Source organism: Dendropsophus ebraccatus, chromosome 3 (genome assembly GCF_027789765.1).
Source record: "Dendropsophus ebraccatus isolate aDenEbr1 chromosome 3, aDenEbr1.pat, whole genome shotgun sequence".
Taxonomy (NCBI): domain Eukaryota; kingdom Metazoa; phylum Chordata; class Amphibia; order Anura; family Hylidae; genus Dendropsophus; species Dendropsophus ebraccatus.
The window spans coordinates 189,821,323-189,847,071 of NC_091456.1; the positions used below are offsets into that span (position 1 = coordinate 189,821,323).

Below are 25,749 nucleotides of genomic sequence, written 5' to 3' on the forward strand. Positions count from 1 at the left end.
TAGACATCAAAGATCTCACAAAGGTGAGAAGCCATTTTCATGTTCGGAATGGGGGAAATGTTTTATTCAGAAATCAGATCTTGTTACACATCAGAGAACTCACACAGGGGAGAAGCCATTTTTATGTTTGGACTGTGGGAAATGTTTTACTCAGAAATCAAGTCTTCTTTACCATAAAAACACTCACACAGGGGAGAAGCCATTTTTATGTTCAGATTGTGGAAAATGTTTTAATTCGAGACCATATCTTGTGGTCCATCAAAGAACTCACAACAGGAAGAAGCCATTTTCCTCTTCACAATGAGATTAATGAATATAAAGAATTCTAACTGATGATGAAGAAAAATCTGCATTAAAAATAGAGATGAGCGAATTTACAGTAGGAAGGAAGATAATGGCTTCTTTCCTATCTGCATTCTGCTCATCAGACTGCCTGCTTTGAAGTCTGCTTGAAAAGTTGGATTCTGGGAAACTCCTCCCACTTTCATAGGACTGGATCCATCTTTTCCCAGCACTTGGGGAGGAGCGGCACGGAGCGGAGCAGACAAAAGATTGCAGCCTGATGAGCAGACGTCAGATAGGAACAAAGTGATTCCCTTCATTCCTACTGTATTACTTCTGCATTACAAAGAAGCTACAGAGTTGCAGATAAAGGCTATGTTCACACCAAGTAAAAATGAGATAAAAGGTGTATGTTTATTTTTTATTTGCTGACGTCTTTAGCAAACAGCGGACGTTATTTTTTTTAATTGTTCACACAGTTTTTCTTTTTTTCACCATCCTTACTCTTAAATTCTATGGACTTTTTATTAAAGACACATCCAAAGAGCGATCAGTCCACCTGAACTGGAATAATGCACTAATAGCCGTCATTGCATTGACGGACGACTAAACTGCGAAATAAGAGATGTCATTGTAGAGAGAATGTACTATCAGGTACACTCTCTTTAAAATCGCACATGAGTCAAAAAGCCCTGTCACGGGGCCCGGTGCCCCTGTGCGGCACCGTTCAATTCATGGTTACCGGGACGGAGGTGAAGCACAGGAGGCGGGCCGCCCCTCCCCCAGTGGAAGGAAACCCCGGCCCCTCCATGACGCCGCTCCATTGATTCTAAAGGAGCCGTGTCATGTTTGACTGTTTGACTCAGGTGCGATTTTAAAGAGAGTGTACCTGATGGTACATTCGCTTTAAAAAATTTGGACAGAAAAAATGTAGTGGGAACATAGCCAAAGCCTGCCAAGGACTTGTTTACATCAGTCGTCTCAGAAGGGAGGGGGGAGGAGGGGGAGGCAGAGTGAAAAGCTCACATTAAAATTTTTGTGTCTTCAGTAGAAAGGAGCAGCTGAGAACTGGGGGAAGGAAGTATGGAAGGAATTTTTAGTTTAACCATGGGCAGCAACATATCAAAAGTTATGTATGAGCGGAATACCCCTTTATGTATAAATTACTATAAATATTTCTTTTCTTTTGCGTTTAATCCCCTACAATATCCCCCCAATATGTATATAGAAATGGTGTTTTATCCACTCTGTATTAGTCCATGGGGAAAAAGGGAAAATGTGGATAATGCAGCGTGGACTGTCTATATCTGCATGTGGTGCGATGCTAAAAATAATAAAAAAGACTTTGGGAGCGGTAACGTCTTCTGTGTGAACTAGTCTTTAGAAATGGTAAATTACACTTGGTGAGTGGTGAGGATTTCGTCGCTCCTCAATGTAACACGTCCAAAGAGACCTCTGCCCGGCTCGCTGCCATCCTCCCGGGGTGATCTCCCACTTCCCCGAGCCCTGAAATACCAAACAATGGAGAGCGAAGGTGACATCAGATGAAACCGTCAGTAAGTATCATTATAGAAGGAAGCGCGGAGGTTACACTCAGGAGGGGAGTTCTGGAACGCCCCCTCAAGGGCTGTGTTATCTGCCGCCTGAGGCGAACACTTCACCTCGCCTCATGGCAGATACGGGCCTGTATACAGCTCAGCTACATGTACATTACACATATACAGCTCAGCTACATGTACATTACACATATACAGCTCAGCTACATGTACATTACACATATACAGCTCAGCTACATGTACATTACACACATACAGCTCAGCTACATGTACATTACACACATACAGCTTAGCTACATGTACATTACACACATACAGCTCAGCTACATGTACATTACACACACATACAGCTTAGCTACATGTACATTACACATATACAGCTCAGCTACATGTACATTACACATATACAGCTCAGCTACATGTACATTACATACAGCTCAGCTACATGTACATTACACACATACAGCTTAGCTACATGTACATTACATATATACAGCTCAGCTACATGTACATTACATATATACAGCTCAGCTACATGTACATTACACATATACAGCTCAGCTACATGTACATTACACACATACAGCTCAGCTACATGTACATTACACACATACAGCTCAGCTACATGTACATTACACACATACAGCTCAGCTACATGTACATTACACACACATACAGCTTAGCTACATGTACATTACACATATACAGCTCAGCTACATGTACATTACACATATACAGCTCAGCTACATGTACATTACATACAGCTCAGCTACATGTACATTACACACATACAGCTTAGCTACATGTACATTACATATATACAGCTCAGCTACATGTACATTACATATATACAGCTCAGCTACATGTACATTACACACATACAGCTCAGCTACATGTACATTACACACATACAGCTCAGCTACATGTACATTACACATATATACAGCTCAGCTACATGTACATTACACACATACAGCTCAGCTACATGTACATTACACATATACAGCTCAGCTACATGTACATTACACACATACAGCTCAGCTACATGTACATTACACATATACAGCTCAGCTACATGTACATTACACACACATACAGGTCAGCTACATGTACATTACACACATATACAGCTCAGCTACATGTACATTACACATATACAGCTCAGCTACATGTACATTACACATATACAGCTCAGCTACATGTACATTACACATATACAGCTCAGCCACATGTACATTACACATAGCGCTCTGCTGCAGGCATATATAACACACATATACAGCTCAGCTACATGTACATTACACATATATACAGCTCAGCTACATGTACATTACACATATACAGCTCGGCTACATGTACATTACACACATACAGCTCAGCTACATGTACATTACACATATACAGCTCAGCTACATGTACATTACACATATACAGCTCAGCTACATGTACATTACACACATACAGCTCAGCTACATGTACATTACACACATACAGCTCAGCTACATGTACATTACACACATATACAGCTCAGCTACATGTACATTACACATATACAGCTCAGCCACATGTACATTACACATAGCGCTCTGCTGCAGGCATATATAAGACATGATCCCTGATGCAACAGTTGTGTCAGGGAACCATGTTAAAGTGTCGCTATTGTTATAACTTTCAAAATCTAAATCAGCAGTAGATGTGATATAATATCTTTTTTTTTCGTTAAGGAGAACACGGCACTTCCTGTTTTTTTACTCTTTTTTTTTCTAAAAAAAACAGGAAACAGACAGAAAACAGGAAGTTCTGTGTATCCCAGGTCATCCGAGCGCTCACAGAGAGAAGGCAGTCATGTGACTGACGGACACATTGAGCTGTGACTCTGTACTGGACGGAATTCCTGTGTTTAGTCTGTTTTTTTCAACCAACACAAGTCAGAGAATCTGCCTTCAGGAGACTGGGCCTGGATACAGTAAGTATAGCTGTTATATAGCAGCCTTCCGGAGACTAGACCTGGATACAGTAAGTATAGCTGTTATATAGTTGCCTTCAGGAGACTGGACCTGGACACAGTAAGTATAGCTGTTATATAGCAGCCTTCAGGAGACTGGACCTGCATACATTAAGTATAGCTGTTATATAGCAGCCTTCAGGAGACTGGACCTGGATACAGTAAGTATAGTTGTTATATAGCAGCCTTCAGGAGACTGGACCTGGATACAGTAAGTATAGTTGTTATATAGCAGCCTTCAGGAGACTGGACCTGGATACAGTAAGTATAGCTGTTATATAGCTGCCTTCAGGAGACTGGACCTGGATACAGTAAGTATAGCTGTTATATAGCTGCGTTCAGGAGACTGGACCTGGATACAGTAAGTATAGTTGTTACATAGCAGCCTTCAGGAGACTGGACCTGGATACAGTAAGTATAGCTGTTATATAGCTGCCTTCAGGAGACTGGACCTGGATACAGTAAGTATAGCTGTTATATAGTTGCCTTCAGGAGACTGGACCTGGACACAGTAAGTATAGCTGTTATATAGCAGCCTTCAGGAGACTGGACCTGCATACATTAAGTATAGCTGTTATATAGCAGCCTTCAGGAGACTGGACCTGGATACAGTAAGTATAGTTGTTATATAGCAGCCTTCAGGAGACTGGACCTGGATACAGTAAGTATAGTTGTTATATAGCAGCCTTCAGGAGACTGGACCTGGATACAGTAAGTATAGCTGTTATATAGCTGCCTTCAGGAGACTGGACCTGGATACAGTAAGTATAGCTGTTATATAGCTACGTTCAGGAGACTGGACCTGGATACAGTAAGTATAGTTGTTACATAGCAGCCTTCAGGAGACTGGACCTGGATACAGTAAGTATAGCTGTTATATAGCTGCCTTCAGGAGACTGGACCTGGATACATTAAGTATAGCTGTTATATAGCTGCCTTCAGGAGACTGGACCTGGATACAGTAAGTATAGCATTTATATAGCAGCCTTTATGAGACTGGACCTGGATAAAGTAAGTATAGTGTTATATAGCAGCCTTAATCTCTTAACGACGCATGACGGGTATACCCGTCATGCTGCCGTTAAGAGTAAACAGAGGGCTCCCGGCGTGAGCCCTCTCTGCAGAGCGCGGTCCCCGGTTGCTATGTGCAGCCAGGGACCGCGTGTATTAGCCGGCGCGGCCGATCGCCGCGGCCCGCCAATTAACCATTCAAATGTCGCTGTCAAAGCTGACAGCTGCATTTGAACAGTGAATGTGGCCCCTCTCCCTGGTGTCTAGTGGGGGATCTCCCCGCCGCGATCGCATAGCGGCGGGGAGATCCGTTGTACTGAGCCGGCCGGGGCTCAGCGTCGCTCCGACGCTGATCCCGGCTCGGCAATCTATTCAGATGGTCTGCAGCAGACCATTATAATAGAGCACTGATCTGATGGATCATTGCTCTATTATATACACAGGATTGATCTCAATGGGAGATCAGTTCTGTGTATATAGAAGTCCCCCAGGGGGCTTCATATTACTGTAAGTGAAAGTAAAAAAAAGTGTTTTTATTAATAAAAAATCCCCTCCACTAATAAAAGTCTGAATCACCCCCCTTTTCCCATTTTACAAATAAAAATAAATAAATAAACATGTTTAGTATCGCCGCGTGCGTAATCGCCCGAACTATTAATTAATCACGTTCCTGATCTCGCACGGTAAACGGTGTAAGCGCAGAAAAATCCCAAAGTGCAAAATTGCGCATTTTCGGTCGCATCAAATCCAGAAAAATTGTAATAAAAAGCGATCAAAAAGTCGTATATGCGCAACCAAGGTACCGATAGAAAGAACACATCATGGCGCAAAAAATGACACCTCACTCAGCCCCATAGGCCAAAGGATAAAAGCGTTATAAGCCTGGGAATGGAGCGATTTTAAGGAACGTATATTTGTTAACAATGGTTTTAATTTTTTACAGGCCATCAGATACAATATAAGTTATACATGTTATATATCATTGTAATCGTAACGACTTGAGGAACATGCATAACAACTAAGTTTTTCCATAGGACACACGGCGTAAAAATGAAGCCCCCCCAAAGAAAAATAATTGCGTTTTTTTTTTCAATTTCACTGCGCATATAATTTTTTTCTGGTTTCGCAGCATATTTTATGGAAAAATTCAGCCTTTCCTTGCGAAGTACAATTAGTGACGCAAAAAATAAGGGCTCATGTGGGTCTGTAGGTGTAAAATGCAAGTGCTATGGCCTTTTAAGCACAAGGAGGAAAAAACGAAAACGCAAAAACGAAAGTTAGCACGGTCCTTAAAGGGTAAAGGAGACAGGACCTGGATTTCTGGTAAGTACAGCTTTGCTTTACAGCATAACAACAATAAAAAATAATGAATGTTTATTAAAAGCTTGCTTTATATCACATCTACTGTTGATTTAGAGTTTGAAAGTTATAACGACAGGTACACTTTAAAGAAGCAGTTAACTTTTTTTATTCGGCCCCCCGGGTAGCTGCTGTCATGTATACTTACAGAAGATGATCGGTGTCCCGTTCCCGTCGGTCAGTTTCCGTCCCGCGGTGCCGTTCAAATCGGGCGCGCTCACGTCCGCCGGCTGCTGCGAATCCTCTTCTCTGACCAGTGATTATACGCCGGAAGTCACTCGCTTCCATGCATTCGCTATGGAAGCGCGTGACTTCCGGGGTTCAAATTACAAGGCCGAGAAGAGGAGTCACATCGCCGGCGGACGTGAGCGCGCCCGATTTGAACGGCACCGCGGGACGGGAACTGACCGACGGGAACGGGACACCGATCATCTTCTGTAAGTATACATGACAGCGGCTACCCGGGGGGGCCGAAAAAAAGAAACTGAACTGCTTCTTTAAGTCAATTAGAAGTCAGAGTTAAATGCATCATTGTGATAAAGTTAACACAAGCTACATCTGTACACAGCTCTGCTCCACACACATCACACACAAACACAGCTCTGCTCCACACACATCACACATACACAGCTCTGCTCCACACACATACACAGCTCTGCTCCACACACATACACAGCTCTGCTCCACACACATCACACACACACACAGCTCTGCTCCACACACATCACACACACACACAGCTCTGCTCCACACACATACACAGCTCTGCTCCACACACATACACAGCTCTGCTCCACACACATCACACACACACACACAGCTCTGCTCCACACACATCACACACATACACAGACAGCTCTGCTCCACACACATACACACACAGCTCTGCTGCATACACATCACTTCAGCTCATCCAGCACAGCAGAGTCCTGCATACACTGAGCAGCAGCCCCTGATCATGTGACTCCTCCTCCTCTATGTGACTGATCACATGACTGTGACATCATGGCAGGTCCTGGAAGCACACGGCTCCTGTACAGCTCTGCAGGTGGAGGGAAGGAGCTGGGGGACAGCGGGAGGATTAACCCCTTCAGGACTGGGTAGTAGTTTTCTACCCTATATTAATACATTACTGGAGCCAGAACTTTTACTTTTTTGCTGGTTTCTGATTAGTTGTGTTTATATTGTCTCATCTTCTCTCCATTCATCTCCCAACACTCCAGGATCCTCTGCTGATATCTTCTATATAAGAGACCGACCCATCAACCATGGAGAGAGACAGAGACAAGATGGCCGAGAGGATAATAACCCTCACCCTACACATACTCTTCCTGCTTACTGGGGAGGTGAGGGATTCTGGGAGTGATGTCATCATGACATCATTCTTATCTATGGAATAACAGATGGATAGGACTGGGGAGGTGAGGGATTCTGGGAGTGATGTCATCATGACATCATTCTTATCTATGGAATAACAGATGGATAGGACTGGGGAGGTGAGGGATTCTGGGAGTGATGTCATCATGACATCATTCTTATCTATGGAATAACAGATGGATAGGACTGGGGAGGTGAGGGATTCTGGGAGTGGTGTCATCATGACATCATTATCTATGAATAACAGATGGATAGGACTGGAGAGGTGAGGGATTCTGGGAGTGATGTCATCATGACATCATTCTTATCTATGGAATAACAGATGGATAGGACTGGGGAGGTGAGGGATTCTGGGAATGGATGGAGTGATAGTAATGTGTCTCTCCATACACAGGATTACACAGTAGTGAAGAAGTCCTCTAGTGGGCGCTGTGGGGCCCCTGGGTGTGAAGGATGGGGAAGAACCCTGAGCCCAATCCCGGGGCCCCTGATACATGAGGAAATGGAGGAAGAGAAGATCCTAGAAGTCACCAACAAGATGGTGGAGCTGCTGAGTGGAGAGGTGAGACTGGCTGCTGGGAATGCTGGGACATTATACAGTAACACCACTGGAGGGGTGGGGGGGATGACTGTGTGATCATTGTGTGTGTCAGGTTCCTATAAGGTGTCAGGACGTGGCGGTCTATTTCTCCATGGAGGAGTGGGAGTATGTAGAAGGACACAAGGATCAGTACAAGGATGTGATGCTGGAGGATCAGCAGCCCCTCCCATCAGCAGGTAATAGACAGGACTATATACACACCTCCTCTCTGTATTATCTGGATGGAAAGAATGAATTCAGTCTCTGTATGTGTTCCCTCCAGTCAGATCCAGTAAGAGAACAGCACCAGAGAGATGTCCCCGTCCTCTTCTCCCACAGAATCAGGATCAGGTAGATGGAGATGTTCCCTATGATCTGTACATCCCACCTGACTTCTCCTCCTGGCTGATGACTTTTACAATATTTCTCTCACATCTTATGAATCAGGGGGAAGATCTTATTGTGATCAATGCTCCAGATATAACTGTAAAAGAAGAAGAGACAGATGACAGCAGTTATGAGCAGTGTAAGGAGAACATTACTACATGGAAGGATCTGATTTCTATTAATGTTACAAATATGATGATGAAAGAAGAAGATGAGACATACGTGAGCGATGATGAGCAGTATAAGGAGGAAGTTAGAAAAGGAAATGATCTGAACTGTTGTAATGCTATCGACATAAGGGTAAAAGAAGAGGCAGAAGAAGAGACAGATAACAGCAGTGATGAGCAGTATAAGGAGGACATTTCTCTAGGGAAGAATCTGCAGTGTATGAATGCTACAGACATAAGGGCAAAAGAAGAAGAGACAGATAACAGCAGTGATGAGCAGTATAAGGAGGACATCACTACAGGTAACCGCCCAGGTGAGTAGTGACCACTAAATGCAGAGAACAGTCACACATTCTCCTCAGTCACCGGCTGTAACTATTCTGTGTGGAATATTATAAGCTCTGTGTCCTGTCAGTTTTCCAGCTATATAATCATTCAGCCTAAATTCTAATATACAGCACAGTCCCAGCGGACAATATATCACTATCAGTTTCATGCTGGTAAGAACGAGAAGGTTCAGGTTATAGTGATTGTTCACATCGTACAGCGTACCTGTTGGGAAACTCCAGATTAACAGACTTAATACTTTCACAGGAACAGCATAAGCCTGTTCCCCCTTCTCTCTAATCCCTCTCTGTCTCTTACTATACCACATACACCCTGTAACACCCTCCGCACAGTCACCACCATGTAGTAATGTAGTGTCCCAGTACATCTGAGCCACTACATCTTGTATACCACCTGTCTATAGGTGACTCAATCTGGGAGGTGTCACACTCTGGGATGATGGCTGCCTTTCTGCAATATCTCCACTTGGTGTCTCACTCTCCCATGTTTTTTGTGCACAGCTGGAGAGAAAAAGACAAGTCCTGTGATAGTTTTTATTAAAGTATTGTATTGCCCCCCCAAAATTATACAAATCACCAATATACACTTATTACGGGAAATGCTTATAAAGTGCTTTTTTCCCTGCACTTACTACTGCATTAAGGCTTCACTTCCTGAATAACATGGTGATGTCACTTCCTGGATAATATGGTGAGGTTTATTCCTGGATAATATGGTGATGTCACTTCCTGGATAACATGGTGATGTCACTTCCTGGATAATATGGTGATGTCTCTTCCTGGATAATATGGTGATGTTTCTTCCTGGATAATATGGTGATGTCACTTCCTGGATAACATGGTGATGTCACTTCCTGGATAATATGGTGATGTCTCTTCCTGGATAATATGGTGATGTCACTTCCTGGATAACATGGTGACGTCACTTCCTGGATAACATGGTGATGTCACTTCCTGGATAACATGGTGATGTCATTTCCTGGATAACATGGTGATGTCACTTCCTGGATAAACATGGTGATGTCATTTCCTGGATAACATGGTGATGTCACTTCCTGGATAACATGGTGATGTCACGACCCTCCCTATGCTGTGCGGGCTGTGGCTGCTGGAGAGGATGATGGCAGGGGGATGCTCAGTGTCCCTCCGTGTCCCCCTGGATCCCGCTGAGAGCTCATGCAGGGGGCAGAGGGGGAGATACAAAAAGAAAACTATTGTGGCCCATACATACTCTCTACTCTTTGCAAACACTTTCTAAATTGTCCTAGCAATGCTGCTGGATTCATTGCACTTCCCGGTGTCTCTGCTTTGTACAGATACAGAGCGGAGACACTCAGGGATATACTTACAACAGCGCATGCTCGTCTTACTGGGTGTGATAGGATGCGGCAGTCACATGCTATGTGCTTTGCTCGGCCAATAGTAGTCAGTGTGTTCTGTGTTGGGGAGGAACCTCCTCCACACTGACAGTATCGGTCCTGGACCGGGGAGTCGCTGTGACGTCTCTTGTTTGGGGAGAGTCATCCAGAGAGCTGTGTGGAAGATTCTGAACACTTACCGAGGACGTATGTAGCCAGAGAACGGCCGGGTCGGTGATGTCACTGCATCTGATCATTCTTATTATGTTACATAAAAAAGAGTAACTTTCCATGTCTGCAATATGTTTAAGCTTCTATTACTGGGAAATCAGAGAAATGGTGTTTTCTCCTTTGCAGATGATTCTACCAGGAGCTCAGGGGGACATCAGATCTCCTCAGAGGATCATATCACACAAGATACATATGAGGAGCCGTCCACTATCCCAGATACACCCTCAGCCCCTCACAGCAAAGATCTCTCATCTCATCCTGTTATACAAGTCCCATCTTCTGCTCCATCACAGCAAGCTGACATTTACAGAGAAGACGATGAACAGCAAAGAGAAAATACAGGAAAGACTCAGATTTCATGTTCACAATGTGGGAAATGTTTTACTCAGAGATCAAAGCTTGTTTCCCATCAAAGAATTCACACAAGGCAGAAGGCAATTTCATGTTCAGAATGTGGGAAATGTATTAATCAGAAATCAGATCTTGTTAGGCATCAGAGAATTCACACTGGGGAGAAACCATTTTCATGTTCAGAATGTGAAAAATGTTTTACTCGGAAATCACTCCTTGTTAGGCATAGGAGAACTCACACAGGGGAGAAGCCATTTTCATGTTCAAAATGTGGGAAATGTTATCAAAGGAAATCAAAACTTGTTGAACATCAAAGAATTCACACAGGAGAGAAGCCATTTTCATGTTTAGAATGTGGGAAATGTTTCGTTCAGAAATATGATCTTGTTAGGCATCAGAGAACTCACACAGGAGAGAAGCCATTTTCATGTTTAGAATGTGGGAAATGTTACACTCAGAGATCAAAGCTTGTTACCCATCAAAGAATTCACACAGGGGAGATGCCATTTTCATGTTTAGAATGTGGAAAATGTTTTACTCGGAAATCGGGTTTTGTTACACATCAAAGAATTCACACAGGGGAGAAGCCATTTTCATGTGCAGAATGTGGAAAATGTTTTACTTGGAAATCGGGTCTTGTTATCCATCAAAGAATTCATATGGGAGAAGCCATTTTCGTGCCCAAAATGTAAAAGATGTTTTGCTCAGAAATCAGTTTTTGATAGACATCAAAGATTTCACAAAGGTGAGAAGCCATTTTCATGTTCAGAATGTAGGAAATGTTTTATTGAGAAATCATGTCTAGTTAAGCATCAAAGAACTCACATGGGAGAAGCCATTTTCATGTTCGGAATGTGGGAAGTGTTTTATTCAGAAATCAGATCTTGTTACACATCAGAGAACTCACACAGGGGAGAAGCCATTTTTATGTTCAGTTTGTTGGAAATGTTTTAAGTTGTAATAATATCTTGTGGTTCATGAAAAATTTCACAAAACAGAGCAGCCATTTTCCTCTTCACAATGAGGTTGATGAATATAAAGAATGATGAAGGAAAATTCTATAGTGAAAAATAGAGATGAGTGAATTTACAGTAGGAACCTATCTGTATTCTGCTCATCAGACTGCCGGCTTTGAAGTCTGCTTGAAAAGATGGATCCAGTCCTGGGGAACTTCTCCCACTTTCATAGGACTGGATCCATCTTCTCCCAGCACCCGGGGAGGAGCGGCACGGAGCGGAGCAGACATAAAAGATTGCAGCCTGATGAGCAGACGTCAGATAGAAACAAAGTTATTCCCTTTATTTCTACTGTAAATTCGCTCATGTCTAGTAGAATAGTTCTGTGTATAGTATTAGTAACTGTACTCACTGCACTTACTGACAGCAGGTCCCTGTGTACCCCATAGAGCTATCATCAGCCCCCCCTCTGCCCATGGTGAGACTAACTGTTCCTCCCATACTTGCTATTTTCGATTCACTCTCCTTCCCCAAGTTCTGAGCTGCTGCTTTCTGTTAAAGACACAAAAATCTGAGTATGAGCTTTTCTCTCTGTCTCCCCCTCCCGTCTGAGACGGCTGATGTAAACAAGTCCCTATCTGCAACTTCTGCATTACAATGTAGTTACAAGGTTGCTGATAAAGGCCATGATCACACTAAGTAAAAATAAGAGAAAAGGTGTCTATTTTTTATTCGCTGACGTCTTTTGCAACTATTTTTTAGTTGTTTACACATAGTTTTTCTTTTTTCACCATCCTTACTACTTAATTCTATGGACTTTTTATTAAAGACACATCCAAAGAGCGATCAGTCCACCTGAACTGGAATAATGCACTAATAGCCGTCATTGCACTGACGGACTACTAAACTGCGAAATAAGAGATGTCATTGTAAAGAGAATGTACTATCAGGTACACTCTCTTTAACCCTTTGAGGACCAGGCCCAAAATGACCCAGTGGACCGCGCAAATTTTGATCTTAGTGTTTTCGTTTTTCCCTCCTCCCCTTCTAAGAGCTCCAGCACTCTCAGTTTTCTATCTACAGGGCCATGTAAGTGCTTGTTTTTTACAGGAATAGTTGTACTGTGTAATGGCGTCTTTCATTCTACCATAACATGTATGATAGAATCCCAAATATATTATTTATGAAGATATAAATAGGTGAAATCGTAAATAAGAATGCAATATGGTAACGTTTGGGGGGTTCCTGTGTCTACGTAATGCACTATATGGTAACAGCGACATGATACTATTACTCTATAGGTCAGTCCGAACACAACCATATGCAGGTTACACAGATTCTCTAATGTTATATATATTTTTTTATGAAATCCTTTTTTTTGGCAATATTAATAAAACAGGCCTATTGTGACGCTTATAACTGTTTTATTTTTTCACCTACGGGGCTGTATGGGGTGTCATTTTTTCCCCCATGATCTCTAGTTTTTATTAATACCATATTTGTGAAGATCGGACATTTTGATCACTTTTTATTGATTTTTTTAAATATATAATGTAACATAAAATCGGTAATCCGCGCACTTTTTCCCCTCTTTTCGTGTACGCCGTTTACCGATCACAATGACGCTTGTTATATTTTAATAGATCGGACAATTACGCACGCTATGGTATATTATATGTTTGTTTATTTATTTATTTATTTTTATATGTTTTATTTATATAATGGGAAAGGGGGGTGATTCCAACTTTCATTGGGGGAGGGGCTTTGGGGTAGTGTAATAGTGTTTTGAACTTTTTTTTTTTACACATTTGAAGTCCCTTTGGGGGACTTTTACATACACTACTTGGATTTCTACACTGATGATTGCTATGCCATAGGCATAGCATTGATCAGTGTTATCGGCGATCTGCTCATTGAGCCTGCCTGTGCAGGCTCAGTGTAGCAGATCGCCGATCGGACCGCACGGAGGCAGGTGAGAGACCTCCGGCAGTCCGTTTCAACGATCGGGACCCCCGCAGTCACACTGCGGGGGTCCCGATCGGTAAGTGACAGGGGACTCCCCCTGTCACTTACACTTAAACGCCGCGGCCGCGGCGTTTAATGGGCTAATGACACGCGGCAGCGAGATCGCTGCAGCGTGTCATTACCGGTGAGGTCCCGGCTGCTGTTTGCAGCCGGCCCCCACCTGCTATGAAGCGCGCTCCGCTCCGGAGCACGCTTCATAGCGGGAGAAACACCCAGGATGTAAGGTTACGTCATGGGTCGTCTGGGGGTTAAAATTGCACATGAGTCGAAAAGCCCTGTCACGGGGCCCGGTGCCCCTGTGCAGCATCGTTCAATTCATGGTTACCGGGACGGAGGTGAAGCACAGGAGGCGGGCCGCCCCTCCCCCAGTGGAAGGAAACCCCGGCCCCTCCATGACGCCGCTCCATTGATTCTAAAGGAGCCGTGTCATGTTTGACTGTTTGATTCGTTTACATCAGCCGTCTCAGAAGGGAGGGGGGAGGAGGGGGAGGCAGAGTGAAAAGCTCACATTCAAATTTTTGTGTCTTCAGTAGAAAGGAGCAGTTGAGAACTGGGGGAAGGAAGTATGGAAGGAATTTTTAGTTTAACCATGGGCAGCAACATATCAAAAGTTATGTATGAGCGGAATACCCCTTTATGTATAAATTACTATAAATATTTCTTTCCTCTTGTGTTTTATCCCCTACAGTCATGTGATTCTTTATCTTGTGCCAGAATTTCTGTTGAAGAATTGGGGGAAAAACATTCCAAAAATCACCAATATGTATATAGAAATGGTGTTTTATCCCCTCTGTATTAATCTATGGGGAAAAAGGGAAAATGTGGATAATGCAGCGTAGTCTGTCTATATCTGCATGTGGTGCGATGCTAAAAATAATACTAATAAAGACTTTGGGAGCGGTATTGTCTTCTGTGTGAACTAGTCTTTAGAAATGGTAAATTACACTTGGTGAGAGGTGAGGATTTCGTCACTCCTGAATGTAACACGTCCAAAGAGACCTCTGCCCGGCTCGCTGCCATCCTACCGGGGTGATCTCCCACTTCCCCGAAATACCAAACAATACACAAACAATGGAGAGCGAAGGTGACATCAGATGAGACCGTAAGTATCATTATAGAAGGAAGCGCGGAGGTTACACTCAGGAGGGGAGTTCTGGAACGTTCCCCCCCTCCAGGTTCTCGTTCTCATCTCAGCAGACGTCCATATCAGTCTCTGCTCCCTGTAACATCTTTCAGCATCTGGAGAGAAACACTGGGAAACCCGAATCAATAACTGGTTCAGTATATTCTTCACTAGGTTCTATTCATATCCCAACACGTATCAAGATATCACATCACTTTCTCAAGTACAAAGAGTGACCCCGATCTCTAACATGTACTTTACACACATACAGCTCAGCTACATGTACATTACACACATACAGCTCAGCTACATGTACATTACACACATACAGCTCAGCTACATGTACATAACACATATATACAGCTCAGCTACATGTACATTACACACATACAGCTCAGCTACATGCACATTACACATATACAGCTCAGCTACATGTACATTACACATATATACAGCTCAGCTACATGTACATTACACACATACAGCTCAGCTACATGCACATTACACACATACAGCTCAGCTACATGTACATTACATATATACAGCTCAGCTACATGTACATTACACACATACAGCTCAGCTACATGTACATTACACACATACAGCTCAGCTACATGTACATTACACATATACAGCTCAGCTACATGTACATTACACACATATACAGCTCAGCTACATGTACATTACACATATATACAGCTCAGCTACATGTACATTACACACATATACAGCTCAGCTACATGTACATTACACATAGCGCTCTGCTGCAGGCATATATAAGACATGATCCCTGATGCAACAATTGTGTCAGGGAACCATGTTAAAGTGTCGCTATTGTTATAACTTTCAAAATCTAAATCAGCAGTAGATGTGATATAAAGCGAGTTTGCAATTTACATTCTTTTTTTTTCGTTATCAAGGAGAACACGGCACTTCCTGTTTTTTGACTCTTTTTTTCTCAAAAAACAGGAAACAGTCAAAAAACAGGAAGTTCTGTGTATCCCAGGTCATCCGAGCGCTCACAGAGAGAAGGCAGTCATGTGACTGACGGACACATTGAGCTGTGACTCTCTCTACTGGCCGGAATTCCTGTGTTTAGTCTCTTTTTTTTCAAACCAGCACAAGTCAGAGAATCTGCCCTAAGGAGACTGGACCTGGATACAATAAGTATAGCTGTTATATAGCAGCCTTAAGGAGACTGGACCTGGATACAGTAAGTATAGCTGTTATATAGCTGCCTTCAGGAGACTGGACCTGGATACAGTAAGTATAGCTGTTATATAGCTGCCTTCAGGAGACTGGACCTGGATACAGGAAGTATAGCTGTTATATAGCTGCCTTCAGGAGACTGGACCTGGATACAGGAAGTATAGCTGTTATATAGCTGCCTTCAGGAGACTGGACCTGGATACAGGAAGTATAGCTGCTATATAGCTGCCTTCAGGAGACTGGACCTGGATACAGTAAGTATAGCTGTTATATAGCAGCCTTCAGGTGGCTGGACCTGGATACAGTAAGTATAGCTGTTATATAGCTGCCTTCAGGAGACTGGACCTGGATACAGGAAGTATAGCTGTTATATAGCTGCCTTCAGGAGACTGGACCTGGATACAGGAAGTATAGCTGTTATATAGCTGCCTTCAGGAGACTGGACCTGGATACAGGAAGTATAGCTGTTATATAGCAGCCTTCAGGAGACTGGACCTGGATACAGTAAGTATAGTTGTTATATAGCAGCCTTCAGGAAACTGGACCTGGATACAGTAAGTATAGCTGTTATATAGCAGCCTTCAGGTGGCTGGACCTGGATACAGTAAGTATAGCTGTTATATAGCTGCCTTCAGGAGACTGGACCTGGATACAGTAAGTATAGCTGTTATATAGCTGCCTTCAGGAGACTGGACCTGGATACAGTAAGTATAGCTGTTATATAGCTGCCTTCAGGAGACTGGACCTGGATACAGTAAGTATAGCTGTTATATAGCAGCCTTCAGGAGACTGGACCTGGATACAGGAAGTATAGCTGTTATATAGCTGCCTTCAGGAGACTGGACCTGGATACAGGAAGTATAGCTGTTATATAGCAGCCTTCAGGAGACTGGACCTGGATACAGGAAGTATAGCTGTTATATAGCTGCCTTCGAGAGACTGGACCTGGATACAGGAAGTATAGCTGTTATATAGCAGCCTTCAGGTGGCTGGACCTGGATACAGTAAGTATAGCTGTTATATAGCTGCCTTCAGGAGACTGGACCTGGATACAGTAAGTATAGCTGTTATATAGCTGCCTTCAGGAGACTGGACCTGGATACAGTAAGTATAGCTGTTATATAGCTGCCTTCAGGAGACTGGACCTGGATACAGTAAGTATAGCTGTTATATAGCAGCCTTCAGGAGACTGGACCTGGATACAGGAAGTATAGCTGTTATATAGCTGCCTTCAGGAGACTGGACCTGGATACAGGAAGTATAGCTGTTATATAGCAGCCTTAAGGAGACTGGACCTGGATACAATAAGTATAGCTGTTATATAGCAGCCTTAAGGAGACTGGACCTGGATACAGTAAGTATAGCTGTTATATAGCTGCCTTCAGGAGACTGGACCTGGATACAGTAAGTATAGCTGTTATATAGCTGCCTTCAGGAGACTGGACCTGGATACAGGAAGTATAGCTGTTATATAGCTGCCTTCAGGAGACTGGACCTGGATACAGGAAGTATAGCTGTTATATAGCTGCCTTCAGGAGACTGGACCTGGATACAGGAAGTATAGCTGTTATATAGCTGCCTTCAGGAGACTGGACCTGGATACAGGAAGTATAGCTGTTATATAGCTGCCTTCAGGAGACTGGACCTGGATACAGGAAGTATAGCTGTTATATAGCAGCCTTCAGGAGACTGGACCTGGATACAGGAAGTATAGCTGCTATATAGCTGCCTTCAGGAGACTGGACCTGGATACAGTAAGTATAGCTGTTATATAGCAGCCTTCAGGTGGCTGGACCTGGATACAGTAAGTATAGCTGTTATATAGCTGCCTTCAGGAGACTGGACCTGGATACAGGAAGTATAGCTGTTATATAGCTGCCTTCAGGAGACTGGACCTGGATACAGGAAGTATAGCTGTTATATAGCTGCCTTCAGGAGACTGGACCTGGATACAGGAAGTATAGCTGTTATATAGCAGCCTTCAGGAGACTGGACCTGGATACAGTAAGTATAGTTGTTATATAGCAGCCTTCAGGAAACTGGACCTGGATACAGTAAGTATAGCTGTTATATAGCAGCCTTCAGGTGGCTGGACCTGGATACAGTAAGTATAGCTGTTATATAGCTGCCTTCAGGAGACTGGACCTGGATACAGTAAGTATAGCTGTTATATAGCTGCCTTCAAGAGACTGGACCTGGATACAGTAAGTATAGCTGTTATATAGCTGCCTTCAGGAGACTGGACCTGGATACAGTAAGTATAGCTGTTATATAGCAGCCTTCAGGAGACTGGACCTGGATACAGGAAGTATAGCTGTTATATAGCTGCCTTCAGGAAACTGGACCTGGATACAGGAAGTATAGCTGTTATATAGCAGCCTTCAGGAGACTGGACCTGGATACAGGAAGTATAGCTGTTATATAGCTGCCTTCGAGAGACTGGACCTGGATACAGGAAGTATAGCTGTTATATAGCAGCCTTCAGGTGGCTGGACCTGGATACAGTAAGTATAGCTGTTATATAGCTGCCTTCAGGAGACTGGACCTGGATACAGTAAGTATAGCTGTTATATAGCTGCCTTCAGGAGACTGGACCTGGATACAGTAAGTATAGCTGTTATATAGCTGCCTTCAGGAGACTGGACCTGGATACAGTAAGTATAGCTGTTATATAGCAGCCTTCAGGAGACTGGACCTGGATACAGGAAGTATAGCTGTTATATAGCTGCCTTCAGGAGACTGGACCTGGATACAGGAAATATAGCTGTTATATAGCAGCCTTAAGGAGACTGGACCTGGATACAATAAGTATAGCTGTTATATAGCAGCCTTAAGGAGACTGGACCTGGATACAGTAAGTATAGCTGTTATATAGCTGCCTTCAGGAGACTGGACCTGGATACAGTAAGTATAGCTGTTATATAGCTGCCTTCAGGAGACTGGACCTGGATACAGGAAGTATAGCTGTTATATAGCTGCCTCAGGAGACTGGACCTGGATACAGGAAGTATAGCTGTTATATAGCTGCCTTCAGGAGACTGGACCTGGATACAGGAAGTATAGCTGTTATATAGCAGCCTTCAGGAGACTGGACCTGGATACAGGAAGTATAGCTGCTATATAGCTGCCTTCAGGAGACTGGACCTGGATACAGTAAGTATAGCTGTTATATAGCAGCCTTCAGGTGGCTGGACCTGGATACAGTAAGTATAGCTGTTATATAGCTGCCTTCAGGAGACTGGACCTGGATACAGGAAGTATAGCTGTTATATAGCTGCCTTCAGGAGACTGGACCTGGATACAGGAAGTATAGCTGTTATATAGCTGCCTTCAGGAGACTGTACATGGATACAGTAAGTATAGTTGTTATATAGCAGCCTTCAGGAGACTGGACCTGGATACAGTAAGTATAGTTGTTATATAGCAGCCTTCAGGAAACTGGACCTGGATACAGTAAGTATAGCTGTTATATAGCAGCCTTCAGGTGGCTGGACCTGGATACAGTAAGTATAGCTGTTATATAGCTGCCTTCAGGAGACTGGACCTGGATACAGTAAGTATAGCTGTTATATAGCTGCCTTCAGGAGACTGGACCTGGATACAGTAAGTATAGCTGTTATATAGCTGCCTTCAGGAGACTGGACCTGGATACAGTAAGTATAGCTGTTATATAGCAGCCTTCAGGAGACTGGACCTGGATACAGGAAGTATAGCTGTTATATAGCTGCCTTCAGGAGACTGGACCTGGATACAGGAAGTATAGCTGTTATATAGCAGCCTTCAGTTGACTGGACCTGGATACAGGAAGTATAGCTGTTATATAGCTGCCTTCAGGAGACTGGACCTGGATACAGGAAGTATAGCTGTTATATAGCAGCCTTCAGGTGGCTGGACCTGGATACAGTAAGTATAGCTGTTATATAGCTGCCTTCAGGAGACTGGACCTGGATACAGTAAGTATAGCTGTTATATAGCTGCCTTCAGGAGACTGGACCTGGATACAGTAAGTATAGCTGTTATATAGCAGCCTTCAGGAGACTGGACCTGGATACAGGAAGTATAGCTGTTATATAGCTGCCTTCAGGAGACTGGACCTGGATACAGTAAGTATAGCTGTTATATAGCAGCCTTCAGGAGACTGGACCTGGATACAGTAAGTATAGCTGTTATATACAAACAAAAGAGAATAAAGATACGTGCACTCACCAATGTAGTGTGCCGCTGGAGTACTTTAATGGAGGTTACATCCACATATGCAGGGAGTGGGGAGTGGAGGCAGGTGTCTGTTCAGTGGTAGACAACAATTGTTTCACGTGTTCCCACGCTTCTTCCGGTCTACGGAATGACGCCATGCCACTAAGGAGGTGCTTAAATACATAATAGTGCAGGTGATACAAACAGATTAAAAATAATGTTACACAAATGGCGCAAACTCGTTGCGCTCATTTAACCCTAAAGGACCGAGGGCATTTAGCTTGGAGATCCATAGGGTCTCTTTGCGCAATAGGTTGAGATGGCGGTCTCCGCCTCCTAAGACTTGGTTAACTCTTTCCAATCCGCAAAACTTGAGACATCTCGTATTCCCTTGGTGGACTTGGCGTATGTGATCAATCAGTCTGGGCACGCCTTTCCCTGATCGAACAGAGTAGCAATGCTCTTTATATCGGGTAGCTAGAGCTCGTTTGGTCTTGCCTACGTAAAACCGCCCGCAGTCGCAAATGATGGCATAAACCACAAATGTGGTTTTGCAGGTGATCAAGTTGCTGACTCGGCATTCTACACCATTTAAATTAATGAAAGCTACATTGAGCAATTGCGGACAGTATAAACAATTCCCACATCTCTTGTTTCCATTAGGTATGGAGGCACTAAGCCAGGACTCCTTCCTTTGCTTCAAAGGAGGTGGCTTGATTGCTTCCGCGACTGTTCTGTTCTTACGGTGGGCTATGATGGGCCTGATTGTAGTGCTCTCTTGTAAATCTGCATCTTGTGCCAAGATGCCCCAGTGTCTATGGATAATTTGGCGTAGAGTATCGTTCATAGGAGAGTTAGTGAAAATGAAAGAGAAGCGATCGGATTTCTTATCCTGTTTATTTCTGTTTCCCCTTAGCAGATCGCATCTCCTAGTGCTGCGGGCTCTCTGAAGGGCTACATCTATTAATTTCTCTGGATAAGCTCTTTCGAGCAATCTACCTTTTAGTTCATGGGCCTGTCGCTCAAAACCATTCTCGTCGCTATTAACCTTTCTGACCCTCAGCATTTGGCTGTAGGGTATAGCGTCCCTGGTATGGGCAGGGTGTGAACTATGGTAGTGCAAGAGGGAGTTACACGAATTTGGTTTCCTATAGATGGAGGTAGAGATCACCTCATTGTGTATCTCCACCAAGACATCCAGGAATTCCAAACGTGTCCCTCCAAATACACTCGTAAAGGCCATATTGACGTGATTAGTGTTATTCAAATAGTGTACAAAGTTGGAGAAATCATCTTCCGTGCCCTCCCAGATGATAAAAATATCATCGACGTACCTAAAGTACGTTTTGATGAACTTAATGAAGGGGTTGGCTGCGGAAAAAACCAGGTCACTCTCAAAAAATGCCAGAAACAAATTAGCGTATGTGCAAGATACTGGTGTCCCCATTGCCGTCCCGACGTTCTGGGTGTACCATTGGTCCCCAAATGTGAAGCAGTTATTGGTCAGTATGAATGTGAGGGCATCAGTAATGAAGGCGATGTATTCGGGGGGCTGCCCGGCCTGCCGGAGGAAACGACCGACAGCCTCCACACCCGCATCATGTGGGATGCGGGTGTAGAGGCTCTCGACGTCCACCGACACGAGGGAGCAACCAGGGGTGAGGCAGACATCCTGGAGTGCAAGCAAGAAGTCACCTGTATCTTTAAGATACGATGGGACTGCTGTGAGTAGTGGTCTGAGAGCCCAATCTAGAAAATGGGATAGGCTTTCAGTGACGGATGCAACTGCTGAGACTATGGGCCTACCGGGAGGGGGATGTCTATTCTTGTGCATCTTGGGTAGGCAGTACCACTTTGGGGCCCTAGGGTGGTCGGGGAGCAACTTCTCTGCGGTTTTGCTATCAATAGCTCCTGTCGACACATGCACCCGAAGCAAAGATCTTAATTTATCCTTGATTTTATTAGTTGGGTCACCCTTGAGTGTACTGTAGACTGTCCCATCTGACAGTTGTCTTTTCGCCTCCTCTTGATACATAGCGGTGCTCATAATGACAGTGGCTCCCCCTTTGTCCGCTCTGCATACTGTCAAATCTGGTCTTTTTTTCAGCCAGGTTACAGCTCTTTGTTCCCTGATGGTGAGATTATTTCTGGCTTCCGGGTATACCAGTGCTCTCACATCCTTAAGAACGGCTTGCGTGAATTTATCAATAGCTCCACCTGGTGCTACAGGTGGGCAAAAGGTGGATTTCTTCCCTTTGGTGAACGGTGTGTCTATCATGCAGGTGGCATCAACATGTTGGCCAATATGGATGACCACCCGGATACCACCTGCATGATAGACACACCGTTCACCAAAGGGAAGAAATCCACCTTTTGCCCACCTGTAGCACCAGGTGGAGCTATTGATAAATTCACGCAAGCCGTTCTTAAGGATGTGAGAGCACTGGTATACCCGGAAGCCAGAAATAATCTCACCATCAGGGAACAAAGAGCTGTAACCTGGCTGAAAAAAGACCAGATTTGACAGTATGCAGAGCGGACAAAGGGGGAGCCACTGTCATTATGAGCACCGCTATGTATCAAGAGGAGGCGAAAAGACAACTGTCAGATGGGACAGTCTACAGTACACTCAAGGGTGACCCAACTAATAAAATCAAGGATAAATTAAGATCTTTGCTTCGGGTGCATGTGTCGACAGGAGCTATTGATAGCAAAACCGCAGAGAAGTTGCTCCCCGACCACCCTAGGGCCCCAAAGTGGTACTGCCTACCCAAGATGCACAAGAATAGACATCCCCCTCCCGGTAGGCCCATAGTCTCAGCAGTTGCATCCGTCACTGAAAGCCTATCCCATTTTCTAGATTGGGCTCTCAGACCACTACTCACAGCAGTCCCATCGTATCTTAAAGATACAGGTGACTTCTTGCTTGCACTCCAGGATGTCTGCCTCACCCCTGGTTGCTCCCTCGTGTCGGTGGACGTCGAGAGCCTCTACACCCGCATCCCACATGATGCGGGTGTGGAGGCTGTCGGTCGTTTCCTCTGGCAGGCCGGGCAGCCCCCCGAATACATCGCCTTCATTACTGATGCCCTCACATTCATACTGACCAATAACTGCTTCACATTTGGGGACCAATGGTACACCCAGAACGTCGGGACGGCAATGGGGACACCAGTATCTTGCACATACGCTAATTTGTTTCTGGCATTTTTTGAGAGTGACCTGGTTTTTTCCGCAGCCAACCCCTTCATTAAGTTCATCAAAACGTACTTTAGGTACGTCGATGATATTTTTATCATCTGGGAGGGCACGGAAGATGATTTCTCCAACTTTGTACACTATTTGAATAACACTAATCACGTCAATATGGCCTTTACGAGTGTATTTGGAGGGACACGTTTGGAATTCCTGGATGTCTTGGTGGAGATACACAATGAGGTGATCTCTACCTCCATCTATAGGAAACCAAATTCGTGTAACTCCCTCTTGCACTACCATAGTTCACACCCTGCCCATACCAGGGACGCTATACCCTACAGCCAAATGCTGAGGGTCAGAAAGGTTAATAGCGACGAGAATGGTTTTGAGCGACAGGCCCATGAACTAAAAGGTAGATTGCTCGAAAGAGCTTATCCAGAGAAATTAATAGATGTAGCCCTTCAGAGAGCCCGCAGCACTAGGAGATGCGATCTGCTAAGGGGAAACAGAAATAAACAGGATAAGAAATCCGATCGCTTCTCTTTCATTTTCACTAACTCTCCTATGAACGATACTCTACGCCAAATTATCCATAGACACTGGGGCATCTTGGCACAAGATGCAGATTTACAAGAGAGCACTACAATCAGGCCCATCATAGCCCACCGTAAGAACAGAACAGTCGCGGAAGCAATCAAGCCACCTCCTTTGAAGCAAAGGAAGGAGTCCTGGCTTAGTGCCTCCATACCTAATGGAAACAAGAGATGTGGGAATTGTTTATACTGTCCGCAATTGCTCAATGTAGCTTTCATTAATTTAAATGGTGTAGAATGCCGAGTCAGCAACTTGATCACCTGCAAAACCACATTTGTGGTTTATGCCATCATTTGCGACTGCGGGCGGTTTTACGTAGGCAAGACCAAACGAGCTCTAGCTACCCGATATAAAGAGCATTGCTACTCTGTTCGATCAGGGAAAGGCGTGCCCAGACTGATTGATCACATACGCCAAGTCCACCAAGGGAATACGAGATGTCTCAAGTTTTGCGGATTGGAAAGAGTTAACCAAGTCTTAGGAGGCGGAGACCGCCATCTCAACCTATTGCGCAAAGAGACCCTATGGATCTCCAAGCTAAATGCCCTCGGTCCTTTAGGGTTAAATGAGCGCAACGAGTTTGCGCCATTTGTGTAACATTATTTTTAATCTGTTTGTATCACCTGCACTATTATGTATTTAAGCACCTCCTTAGTGGCATGGCGTCATTCCGTAGACCGGAAGAAGCGTGGGAACACGTGAAACAATTGTTGTCTACCACTGAACAGACACCTGCCTCCACTCCCCCCTCCCTGCATATGTGGATGTAACCTCCATTAAAGTACTCCAGCGGCACACTACATTGGTGAGTGCACGTATCTTTATTCTCTTTTGTTTGTACATCACCCTACTTTCCATACGGAGCACCCCATATACTGTGGCCATATTGGAGATATCTTGCTGGACTCTCACCTGTGAATCCGGTTGCCGGAGATTGCGAGGGCGGTGCGATCCACTCTCTTCCTTTCCGTGATAGCTGTTATATAGCTGCCTTCAGGAGACTGGACCTGGATACAGTAAGTATAGCTGTTATATAGCAGCCTTCAGGTGGCTGGACCTGGATACAGTAAGTATAGCTGTTATATAGCTGCCTTCAGGAGACTGGACCTGGATACAGTAAGTATAGCTGTTATATAGCTGCCTTCAGGAGACTGGACCTGGATACAGTAAGTATAGCTGTTATATAGCTGCTTTCAGGAGACTGGACCTGGATACAGTAAGTATAGCTGTTATATAGCAGCCTTCAGGAGACTGGACCTGGATACAGGAAGTATAGCTGTTGTATAGCTGCCTTCAGGAGACTGGTCCTGGATACAGTAAGTATAGCTGTTATATAGCTGCCTTCAGGAGACTGGACCTGGATACAGGAAGTATAGCTGTTATATAGCTGCCTTCAGGAGACTGGACCTGGATACAGTAAGTATAGCTGTTATATAGCT

The 25,749-nt window shown here is 44.1% G+C and overlaps 1 protein-coding gene across 1 annotated transcript in view; it reads left to right on the forward strand.

Annotated features, from left to right (window-relative positions):
• The window catches only part of LOC138786612 (uncharacterized), a 324,608-nt gene that overhangs the window by 290,793 nt on the left and 8,066 nt on the right, over nt 1–25,749 (forward strand). Inside the window, exons 4-14 of the mRNA XM_069963593.1 lie at nt 13–82; nt 8,618–9,038; nt 9,573–9,613; nt 10,741–11,699; nt 11,822–11,968; nt 21,182–21,263; nt 21,525–21,609; nt 21,790–22,242; nt 22,801–22,952; nt 23,456–24,903; nt 25,287–25,326. Of these exons, the coding sequence (XP_069819694.1) occupies nt 13–82; nt 8,618–9,038; nt 9,573–9,613; nt 10,741–11,699; nt 11,822–11,968; nt 21,182–21,263; nt 21,525–21,609; nt 21,790–22,242; nt 22,801–22,952; nt 23,456–24,903; nt 25,287–25,326 (3,898 nt within the window). The remainder of the gene's footprint in view (nt 1–12; nt 83–8,617; nt 9,039–9,572; nt 9,614–10,740; nt 11,700–11,821; nt 11,969–21,181; nt 21,264–21,524; nt 21,610–21,789; nt 22,243–22,800; nt 22,953–23,455; nt 24,904–25,286; nt 25,327–25,749) is intronic.